General features: G+C 44.8%; 1 protein-coding gene across 1 annotated transcript; it reads right to left on the reverse strand.

Annotated features, from left to right (window-relative positions):
- Positions 1-6658: 6658 nt before the first annotated feature.
- On the reverse strand, positions 6659-10296 carry LOC146180728 (uncharacterized). Its single transcript, XM_084576119.1, has 2 exons — positions 9874-10296; positions 6659-7100 (listed from the first exon to the last, which is right to left on the reverse strand). Exons 1-2 carry the CDS (start codon positions 10027-10029, stop codon positions 6705-6707), a joined length of 552 nt encoding a protein of 183 aa, XP_084432245.1. The 5' UTR covers positions 10030-10296; the 3' UTR covers positions 6659-6704.
- Between the last annotated feature and the right edge of the window lie 1860 nt (positions 10297-12156).

The following is a 12156-nucleotide window of genomic DNA, read 5'->3' on the forward strand; positions in this document are numbered from 1 at the left end:
TTTGATGGCGTGTGGGTACAGCATAACAGCTTCTGCACTGTGCCTTCTGAAGTAATGACTTTTAAGAGTCTTGCCCAGAGTACAGCTACTGGCTACAAGGTGGATGAACCAAAAAACAGTGCAATTATCATGGTATGCCAGAAAATAAACATGAATCTGCGTGTTGTGAAAGGCAGTAGCACATTGCGAACACAGCGACATTCCGAGTGTGAGTGTCGAATGCTTCAAAAAACCAGGACTATTGTGCAAGCACAGTAGGGCACTGTGCATTAACAAGAAGTGATGAGACAGATGTGGTGAGGGAAGGGAATGCTCTCAGCAAGCAGCTGAAAAAAAAACTTTACAAATGTGTACCTGCACATGGTGGTGACTGGGTGAGCAGAATGCGCACAAAAGTCCTGCCCACAATTTGAAACAGCCTCATAAGGGCCTGTCACACTAGCGCGACACGAGGCCGATTTGGTCTGCCAACAGAGCGTCTTCCTGATGTCTGCGTCTATGTCACACTGCGCCGACGGAAACAGTCGGCCGATTGTCGGCGTCCTCCTCGTGTCGTTCGCAAGACGGCTGTCGGCCGACGGTCTGCAAACTCCCATGTCACACTAGCCAGACAGCCCTCGAAAACCTCTCGCCGACTTGACGCCCTCTCGTTCTCGCTATTCTCGCAATATCACGAGCGGGGCGCACTGCAGTGTTAGTTCCGAGATTTTCTTTCTCACTTTGTCATTGCGCTGCTCGGCACCGGCCACTCCGCTCTCCGCGAATATGGAAGCCATTGAATCGGCGACGGCTGCTTCTACCGCAGCTTTAGTAGTTCTAGAGCTACTCGACGAGCCACCGGCAAAGAAGCCGCGTACTTCCTGGGTGTCGCCATGGCTACAGCGCAGGAAGCAACAGGGCGCATACGAGAACCTTATGCGGGAGCTAGCCCTCGAAGATGGCGAAAACTACCGCCGTTGGATAAGAATGGACACGGCTACGTTTGAGTCCCTGCTGAGTGCAGTTTCGCCGCTTATCACGAAGCAGGATACACCTTTTCGTAAAGCGATCCAGGCTGGAGAGAGGCTCGAGATCACTCTCCGGTACCTTCCCAGGTAGCACAGAATGTGGGGCCCCAGTAGGTCCGATGTAGGCAAGTGGGGCTGGGGCAACCATCATAAAACCTGCATCGGTCCTCGATGGGGCAAATGTGGGCAAGCCCCATTTGGGCTTGCCCCTGCTCCTCCTGCATGGGTCCCATAGCGGCGTTTCTTGGGCTAATGCAGAGCACATTCTTGCATCCAGACCACAAGGGTCCCTTGCCGGATATTTGAGGGCAATCCAACCTAAATGTGGGCTTTTTATGGGAAAGCCCTCATAGATCCGAAGTGAGGCCGCCCCCATTAAATCTTTGTGGGACCAACATAGGCCGTAGTGGGGCAAGAAAACGCACATACCCACATGCTGCCCAAATCGGCCCCTTGTAGGTTACTTGAGGGCAGGTGAAATATGAATAAGGGCTCAATTTGGGCAAGCCCTCGTGAGGCCCAAATGAGGCAGCCTTAGCTAAACCGCTTTAGGTCCCACATAGGCTGTAATGGGGCTGGAAGGCGGGCGTGCCCGCATGGTACCAAAATCGGTCCTTTGTGGGGGCTTTGAAGGCCCGTGCAACAGCAGGTGGGCTCTAGGTTCAAAAACAACGTCCAGCCCAATTGGGGCTGCCCACATAAAACTGCTTTATATCCCACATGGGCCGTAATGGGGCTGGAAGGTGGGAGGGCCCGCATGATACCAAAATTGGTCCCTTGTGGGGAATTTGAAGGCACGTGCAATAGCAGGTGGGCTTTAGGTTCAAAACCAACACCCAGCCCAATTGGGGCTGCCCACACAAAACCGCTGTAGGTCCCACATCGGCCGTAATGGGGCTAGAAGGCGTGCGTGCAATTGCGTAATCATTGTTTCCAACTTTTATTTGCATTAGATGTTGCCCTAAATTACTGTTATAGATGATTTGTATAACAGTTGTGGCCATGTTTAGTCGATTAGAAATTTACATGGCTTTAGTTCTCGCGCTCGTGCAAATTGCGCTACATATACTAAAACAAACTGATTGCTAACTGTTGCCTCTTATGTGGTTGCTTTGGACAGCCTGCAACTCGCAGTACAATATTACTGTTCAGAACACACGTCTCCATAGCCTGAACTAGATGTACATGAAGTCATTTCGGCTAGATGAATGTTATGAATTATTGTAAAAATTAATATTGTGGCTGTTTAGAAAGTGCAGACATGTATAAAGTAATTACTTAATTATGTGCCTAAATATTGATTGGGAAAACTTAGACTAGGGCTTTCCATCAATTTCCTACGTCGGACCCCTATGAGAATAATGTGGGCAAGCCCAAGTGTGGCTAGCGCTATAGAACCCGCATTGGTCCTATGTCATTTTCTGAGGGGCTAACTGAAATAAAAAAAAAATGTTCCTCCAAAGCGGCTGTCCAAATCGGTCCAAAGTAGGACCATCGCGGGGAGTTGGCGGGATGTGCCCTTTTAACAATGCCGGAAAAATGTGGGCAGCCCCGCAAGGGCTGCTTGCATCGGCCCCTAGTGGGGCCAATTGGGGCTTTGTCCACAGCCCGCTTCGGGCCTACGTCGGCCCCTCTTGCAGCACCCACATTGAGCCCACCGGGGCCCACCCTTCATAGCCCACTTTGTGCTACCTGGGTTGCAACAGGTGAGCGTGCATGGCGCCTCAAGTACATTTTTTGGCATCGGACACACTGTAAAAGCAGCACAGCTTCATGCTGCGTGGGCGGCGAAGTTTGTTGCCTTTTCCGTCTTTTTAACTAAACTCTTAGTTTAGTCGAATATATGATTTCAGCATATCGCTTGCTGCATTTCTTGTGTGCGGTTGCGATGTCTTCAAGCAAATGAAGGCAGAGATGAAAATGACTGTTTATAAGCGCATTGGCGCTCGGCGAGCACTCAACCGTCTACGGAGCACGTCACCGGACCTCACTCGGGAAATACGAGTTCCGATTACATAAACAAAACAAACGCTGGCGCGGTACGTGCCGCCGACGAGCAGACATATATATCACCGTCTACCGGCCAGTATTCACACCTAATGTCTACAGTGCAGGCATTGCATGCTACTTTTCTGCAAGGGCAGTTTATATTTAATCATTATCAGGTGTGGGTTTCAAGCTGACTTTCAGGATTTTTTTTTGTACATGCCACGTATAAAAATCCACATATCTTATCGCTAGAGGAAATGCAGGTGACCAGAGTACACTAATGCCCACATTTTCTTTTTCAGGAAACAGCGAAATGTCGCTCCAGTTCGCCTTTTATGTAGCCCACAACACTATTGCAGGAATAGTGTTTGAAGTGTGCAAAGCAGTGCACAAAGTTTTGAAGCCAAAGGTGCTGAAGGTGTGTATCTGTCACTGCCATTTTCTGCAGTTCACATGTGATCAATGATGCATATCAATAGTTTAATGTGTTGCCTGTAGTTTAGGTAATGTTGGACCCGGTCCACAGGTGTACAAGTCTGGTCAAAACTGCCGCACAAAAATATGTGCGTCACTAGAAAAGCTCATATAAGCATACATATTTTGCTAAGGTTCCTTGATTAGCAGTAACAAAATGTGTGCATATATTATCTATGAACTAGTACACTGAAAAAAGTTATCATGGAGACTTACAGCACAGTATTTTTACACTGAAATTGTGCACCGGTACTAATATAGTTGAGCACAGTATCTAACAATATTGCACTTTTTTTTACAGACACCTGAGAGTCATGAAGAATGGCAAGCAATTGCGAAAGGGTTTGAAGAAATGTGGCAATTTCCACACTGCTTGGGGGCGCTCGACGGGAAGCATGTTGTTGTCGCTCCACCCGCCAGAAGTGGAGCTGCCTATAGAAACTACAAGGGAACATTTAGTATAGTTCTCATGGCACTTGTGGATGCTGACCTCAACTTCATATTTGTTGATGTTGGCAAAAACGGACGCCTAAATGACAGTGGGGTCTGGACCGAAGGAAAGCTGCGGTTGCGAATCGAGTCAGACCCAACATGCCTTCCACCTCCAGATCACCTGCCCAACTCAAACAGCACTGCACCCTATGTAATAGTGGGGGATGAAGGATTTGGCCTGAAGCCGTACCTTATGCGGCCTTATCCTGTTGCTGAGCTGCAGCAAGGCAAAATGATATTTAACTACAGGTATGGTCTACGTAATATTAATAAAAAATTGTTTCACTGTTTTCAACTGTTCGTTTTTTTACAGCCTTTGCAGTTACGTCTGAAATTAGTGTAAAAAAATTATTAGTTTCATGGCAACAAGCTTTTTGGTGGTGGGAGCTGTGTGTCTTGAGCTGAGGATGATGAGGGCCAGGGAGCAGGTTGCACATTAACTGAATTTACCCTCAGGTAGCTGATTTCCCAGTTTTTGGATGCAGTTTAGGCACAGTGGTGTTGCAACTTACTTAGTTTGCATTATAGCTCATTTTCTTTCATTCAGACTGTCTTATAGTGCAGTTAAACCATGCTTTCAGCATTGCCCTGGAATGTTATGCACTTTACGAGAGCATTTACTGCTCAGTCACGAACGCATAAAGAAGCTATGAGGGCTCATTTGTTTTCCATTTGTCCTCATGCTCGAACCTATTCATTACAGGCTACCTCGTGCCAGACGCACCTCCGAGAATGCCTTCGCGCATTCTTGCCAGCTGCTGGCAGATATATCGCGCGCCAATGAGGCATAAGCCTATCAAGGCCATGCAGCTTGTGCTAGCAACTGTAGCCTTGCACAATTTCCTGCGGTCGAAGAGGACATCTAGGCAGCTGTATACGCCACCTGAGAGCCTTGATGTTGAAGATGTCCTTACACGCAAGATGCCAGTTTCTTCGTTCTTGTAATATTTGCAGAAACCTTGGTCTGTCTGTCTTGAAACAACACCGATGTTTTGACCCTTAGTTTTTCTTTTAGTGCTGTGAATATTTTAAAATGTCTGCCTTAAAGTTTTGCACTCCTAGGCTGCATAAACATACAGATCGCTGATGACCTGACTTAACGCAGCCATCTGCTTGGAGTACTGATTGCTGGAGCATGCACAGGGCCAGATGTCATCAAAGGGAGCACTTTATTGTTTTGCAAGTGCAATGGTGAAATTCAGCCATTGGCTACGAGGATAAGCACCGGGCGGTCCAGGGATCTTAATCACAAAGTTGCTGTCCTTTTCCTGAACATTTTCCCCTTCACTATTCAATTTTTGCAGACTGGCCTGCCCATAGTTATGAGGCACAACCGCACAACCTTTCTGTCCATTTTGCCTGGTAGAAGTTTTCCTACAACAGGAACAATGTACATTTCTGCCCATCATATAACATGGATAAAGATAGGAGGGTGACGCTTTCATTCAAAATGCAGAATACTTCTCTCTTCGACGCGCCACTACACCACCTTATAACAGGATAAGCTGGGTTCAGTGCTTTTCAATAGCGATTATGTGTATGCCATATACTTTCTGAAGTTTTTCGAAAATTTGTTGGATATTTTTCAAAATTTATATGCTTTCTTGAAATCAGTGGTTTTAAACTAGTTTCATGGCGCAAAACTGTAAAACATGGCAATTATTGGTGAAAAATAATTCTCAAAGCATGCAGCTTTACATAACAAAGACAATTTGCTGACTTTGGAGTAACTGCTATTGGAGACACAATATGCTTGTGTGTAATAGACACAAGCATACCTAAACAGACTGTCGTGCATCTTTGTATTGAAAGCATGAATTTTGAGAGTACTCGCTCAGCATTAGTGCATGACGTAGGAAAACGTAAAAATACTTGGGCTAATATACTGGCCAGTCACATGCAGTTTCCAAAACAAAGAAGGCTAGACAACAACGCACACTGTGTACTGGTGGTAACTCTTTCATGTGCCAAACTTTTTGTACCTACTGAATTCATCTAGCAGCTCTCTTACTACTATTCCAGAATGAATGTGGGAGTATTGTCTGGGAACTAGTCCTTGCGGTCAGAAAACAGGCCTGGGGGAGAATCTGACTTATAACTGGAGATGCTAGCAAGTGTTTCGGCAGCCAGCAGGGTGTAACCTCTGGAACCCCCCCCCCCCCCCTTCCCTGACTTCTTGCTTTTTGAATGCTTGCTAGCCACTCTCTGTACTCTGAAGGGAAGGGAAATGGGAAGCTTTATGTCAAGAGTAAGTCATAGGCTAGCACGAACATGCCAGAAACCGGTGTTTTTTAGTTTTCAGCAGTGCCACAATTTTTTTTACTGGTGGATGCTGATTTGTAATCTTCAACTTAAACAGGAAAGTACATGGTTCAGTTATGAGGTATTGTAAGGATATTTTTAAGCTGGATACCTCAAAATAAATCATGCACTGTCAGCTCTTACAAAAGAATTGGATGTGGAAGGATCTTAGCCATGACAAGGTATTGTTGTGTTCATGTGCTAAAACACATGCTTCATGCTGCTGCTGCATATTGCTTGCTCACATGCAGGTCATATCCGCCAAGGAACGTGGCGAGATCAAGCCGGCCCTTGTGGTGCCATGCAGCCCCTGCCAAAGATTGGTGGGAACTCCAGCAGAAGTGCTCGAGAAGTCAGAGAACAGTTTAAGCACTACTTCTGCAATGAAGGCCAAGTCAGCTGGCAATGGAGATTTGTCTCCAGGTAAGTAGAAAGATGCATTTAATCTTGCATGTCAATTACATCAAGGTACTCCACTGCTGTAGTATGCTTCGATAGGTTTACTTTAACAATAGCCTGATGGGCATTTAACATTGCCAATTGGCGCTCTGGTCCTGCCGGTATTTGCCGCACAGCATGGGCAATCATGCTGCCAAATGCATCGCACTCATCGGCAGCTGCGAGACGTTGCTGACTCCTCTGCAAAGTTTCAACCGCCGACGTCAGCAGAACTTTTCTCTGCTCTTTTTCTTCATCATAGGCCTTCCTCTTTTCTGCAGGTCTTGATGCGGTCACAGCCGACGACTCAGCACACATTGGTGGCGAATCTTCCACATCGTGACTGGCTTCCGGAACAAAATCTTCAGAATTCCAGATGTCACACTGGCGTTCAATATCCTGAAATAAAGGACACAAAAGCTTGAGACAAAGCAACACAGGCTGAACTGTTTTTCACTGTGTCTCTTATTTAAGGTATGAGACCACAACTGAAACCACACTTCTGCTAAGATTTAGTCATTATTTTATCCCGTACAGTATTTCTCAAAACCCAAAACTGCACACAGAGTATGAGAAATAGTGTAGTTTACAGCTTCTAAATAACTTTGACTACCTGGGCCTACACTGTACTGGCTTTGCACAGTACGCGGGCAATTCATGTGTTGCCTTCATCAACATGCAGCAGCTAAGACCAGAACTTAATTCTGCACTCTTTGGCTTATGAGCAAAAGGTCATAGCCACTCGTTGAAATATTGCGGTGAATACTGCGGACACGGTTTTGGAAAACTAAATGATGCCAGGAAAAAATGATGTGCAATAATGCAACCTGTTCAGACAATGAGCTACAAGATGAATGTTGGGATGGATGTTATCAGTTTCTGTATTAATGCAGTATGTAAGAAAAGAACATGTCAACCAATTGCACTTCGAAATTATTGGTGATAAAGCAAACACCTTTACTGACAACATGGAAAGGAAAGAAAAATGGGGTTAATTTATATCAGAAGTATAGAAATCAAAATGTGCAGGCCTAAATTATACTAGGCTCATAGGTGGATGGTGGTGAAAACTATTTCCGTAAAGAGAGCGAGAAAAAAAAAGAAAGACATTTGTCAAATGATCAATGGGCTTCTTTCCGTTGGCTTCGTGATGTGGCCGTCAGACCGTGTCTTTCGGCGACTTCCAAAGCCCAGCTCACCGCCCGCAGTTCTACCACAGGTTCGGAGCTGGTCACCGCAGCCTCCCATTGTAGTGGGTTAGATAATAGCCATTCGGCTTTGGATTGGAGCTTAGGGCACATGTGTAAGATATGAGTTAGGTCGGCCTTTTTGGCATCGCAAAGCGTGCATTCGGGGGCATTATGCGCTCTTTTTTGTTTTTGGCGACCAATTTCTTTTGCTTGTTTCCTTCGAATAACTCATGCATATCAGTCCTTTTGTGTCTTTTGTTAATGCTTTGTGATGAAGGCCCTACTGTATATTATCTGTGTGACCAACCTAAAGGCATCCAGAGTATTTCCTTCATTAATAAAGTTAGCTACATCATAATGCAAGGTACAAACCTGTTGTTGGATACGCCCATTAACTTGCTCGTTTGTGAATAAGAAGTGTGCAAGCCATAATTGCAATAAACAAAGTGATACTTTCTGCTAGCTTCAATGAGACATGAAAATGCAAAGCACAGTGCAAGGGCTTTGAACAGCTACACAGCACGAATAAAAGAAATTGAAAAACTTCTGTGCCACTGAACACAGGTGGAAACACCAGTGCAGGCTGTCAATGCATATGCTGACTGCTTATCATATGATGAATGTTATATGGCATAATGCCATAAGCAACTATCAATATGTTGAATAAGCTTCTGCTCATATTAAGCAATACATGTTTTGACACTTGTTTTGAGAAATAACATTAAATAATAAACATTTTGTTATTCAACTGAATGTTTTGCAAATCTTCCATAAATTACCACTACAGTTCCATAAATTACCTACACAGTTTTTGACACCACAGGTAAAGTGACATCAGGCAAAGCAGTTGTGCTTCATTTATATTGCCACCTGGTGTCCTTTGGTTCTACACTTTGGTTCTCAAGCTAAATGGTCCATAAAGAATGTCATCTGTGTATACGGATTCAAGTAATCTTGTCTCATTGAATGTCGACAGCAGTGAGAAAAACTATTGTCCATTTCAGTATTTTCAGCGTGAAGTAATTATGAAAAAAAAAAGGTTAAGAAAAAAATGTTTATGACTAATATCTGTTTTAATGCACAGTGGCGGGGAGCTGCAACTATGGTATTGTGCTATTCATTACTTTTGAAATAACGACGTACAGTTTAAAGCGCTAATATTTATGCCAGTCTGATGAAGACAAGGAAGACAAGCAGAAGACAACGAAGTTCCTCTCACGCTCGGACTGTACGTCCCTGGACTTCGTCAACACCAGCTCTTTGTGTTACTGGCCTTGCGGCTTTCACACGTCTTTTTGCCAATGTTAAAATATAGCAAAGCAGCAGAAAAAGCAACTGTTCATGCCATATGACAAATAAATGGTAACGCCAGTCAACATGGCAACACGGCACAGAAAAGCAAGAAACCACAAAACAGTCATCATACGGGATTTTGCACTGGTGTACGGCTCTCAAAACTCAATGGAAATATTTCGTTGAGGATGTCAATGTTATGTTTGGTGGCTATATTTATGTGACATGTTAAATAACCGCTGTATATTTGCATCAAGTCCACTGTCTGGAAATAGTTCACGGTTAAAATCCATAGGGAAGCTTAGTCTCTAAAAAAATGGTTACAGTTAGAGCCACGCATAAAAAAATACTGCTTTGAAGGGGCAAAACTATATCAGCGTATAAAAAGTGTATTGTGGCCCAGAGAAAATCTGAGTTCACATAGTCTGTGTCGACCACTACTACTTTTTTCAGGGCAGTTTGACAGAAGAAAAGATTATCATTTTTTTCTTCTTTTCAAAAAAGCAAGCCAGATTTCATTATCTGCTTCACAAAAATCAGCTTCAGTGATATGGGATTTTCATAGATACCTGAAAAATTAGCTGAAGGTTATAAACATAAACTGCAGCTTTCAATGAATGGACCAGACAAACTACATTTATAAATGACGCTTGCATGGCCCCGGCTAGCAAGGGATGAATACAACATACCTCCTCCTCTTCCTGCGTGTCCAACGTTGACATACTGGGCTGCGAGGTACAGGAGCTTGATAAAAAGAGCAACCTATTGTAGTGTGCCCACCTCGGTTCATATATGTCGTCCGGGCTGGCACCGGAGCGGGCTTTGATTTTCCGCCTTTCGCGCATAAACTGGGTCCGCAAATTTGCGAAGCGCGAGCGCACTTGGGCAACTGAAAAGTAAGAAAATGCGCAGTGGGTATTGGGAGACAGCGATAAAGTTGGCGACTTGTGTTTGGCTTCTCGTACGCACGGCGCCCAGACATAATTAATGCAATTGACGGTCGGCTCGTCACGACGCCACAGCAACTAGACAAGCAGTGCTAAAATTATAGGGTGTGGGTAGAGGAAAAAATAAAAAACAGACATCACAGCATCAGATACCGCACCCGAAATGAACGCCGGGTCTCAGCGCAAAGTTTTCGTACATACCTGTGTATTGGCCTCCCAGCGCCTAGCATATCTCAGCATATATATGCCACTTCTTTGAGCTCCCGGCGGTGATAATGTTTATCTCTGATATCCCAAATTATACGGCGTTCTTCTACAAGGGAGATCAGCTCCGCCTCCGTCTGCGTTGAAAATAGAGCCGCCGACATCGCACACCCGAAGTGTTGTGATCAAGTGCACGCTTTCGCAGGCCTCACGCAAGGTAGGCATGGAGAGCGGAGCAATGTTGACGCGATGTCAATGCGGCTGTCACGATAATTTAGTGTTTTATGAGTGCCGCAACACATTCAAAATGTATTCTCCGCTGGCTAGACATGGAACTGGATCTTGTCTTCGGCATATTTTCGCTCAGCGGCCGATCTCACGAAGACTCGGCCACCGACAGCCGGCAGACAGGTTTTGTCGGTGTCCCCGGCCTCAAAGCCTGTCACACTGGGAAGACATTTGGTTTTCGGTCGTGTTGGTGTCGTCGTCGGCCTAGTGTGACAGCTTGGTCGGCCGCAGACACGGTCGGCCGACGAGTTGGCCGACTGTCGGTGTCGTTGTCGGGTCTGCGTCGGTGTCGTGTCGCGCTAGTGTGACAGGCCCTTTACTGTTCCTCAAACAGCCCAGGGAACAGAGTACAGGGGGGAGGAAACACCTGTTGGCCATTCATAGTATTGTTCCTCAGGGGACAGCCGTGAAAATGCAACCACCAGCCCTTTGGTGGACATTAGAGGCAATAAACAAATGGCCATAAAACATATTGCTACAATCCTGGGTAGTAATACAGAGGCCGAACCAGCTGAGTACGAAACTGAAAAGGCAACCGGATTGCACTCAGTATGTGGTTTTGTACTTCGAGGTGCAAATGTGCTTCATCCTGTCCCAGCATAAGTACCTATATGCTGTGCAGTAGTAGAACAACTAACCACTCTGGTGATGTGCAGCAATTGCAACCTATGCTTTCTAATGAACAGGATGGCATGGCAGCAGCTGAATCAAGTCGGAATTCGGGAACTGTAGATTTGGTTTAGCCAAGGACGGGGAAGGTCAGCCTTTTCTGTTGTGAATCGGTCCTGCCATCAAATCAAAATGTAGGTTTGGAGAGCAGAACTCCAGTTGTTTATATCCAAAGAGAAAGAGAAAAGTCTTCCACCGTGCCAAAATGAATCGGGAGATGGAAACCACTGTATAGGTACCACATTTAAGATGTACAAATAAATCAGGGCTAGCTTTCAGGAGTAGAACAACAAAAGATTCCACAAATGTGTATTATAAAGTCTGATAAAAACCATTTAACTATGGTAGAGGTGAAAGTGAAAACTTTCCATACATTTGCATTACTTTCATCTGTTGTCATGCAAGACAAGCGATCACAAATGGAAATTGAATCTGATCAAACCAACATTACCATGCAATAGGCAGCCAGATAAAAGTAAAACTTGTACTTCGGCCTTCTCCAAACCCATTCCACGAAATCACAGACATAGAAGAGGTTCATAAACACCAAACAGGCTCTGAGCTTTTCAAGTGGTACATGAAAAGCTTTGCTCTAACTTGTAAAAAATGCACTTGAATATCGCATTTCATTCAATTCAAATCTTAAAGACATCAAGGAAGTTTTTTTTCAGTCATACGGGGAAGATGATGACGCCTCAGGACATTAGAAATCTGAAACATGAAGCAGTTCAGAAAATAGAAGACATTGAACATCATGGCGAGCTTCTGTTGCATGAATTAGAGAAGCTTATTTCTGAGCAATTGGCGTGGGGGGTACCTGCTGAAAGAAGTACTAATGGAGATTCTATTTATTTTACTTCAATC

The sequence above is a fragment of the Amblyomma maculatum genome, chromosome 8, assembly GCF_055883805.1.
Source record: "Amblyomma maculatum isolate TAMU_Amacu chromosome 8, ASM5588380v1, whole genome shotgun sequence".
NCBI lineage: Eukaryota > Metazoa > Arthropoda > Arachnida > Ixodida > Ixodidae > Amblyomma > Amblyomma maculatum.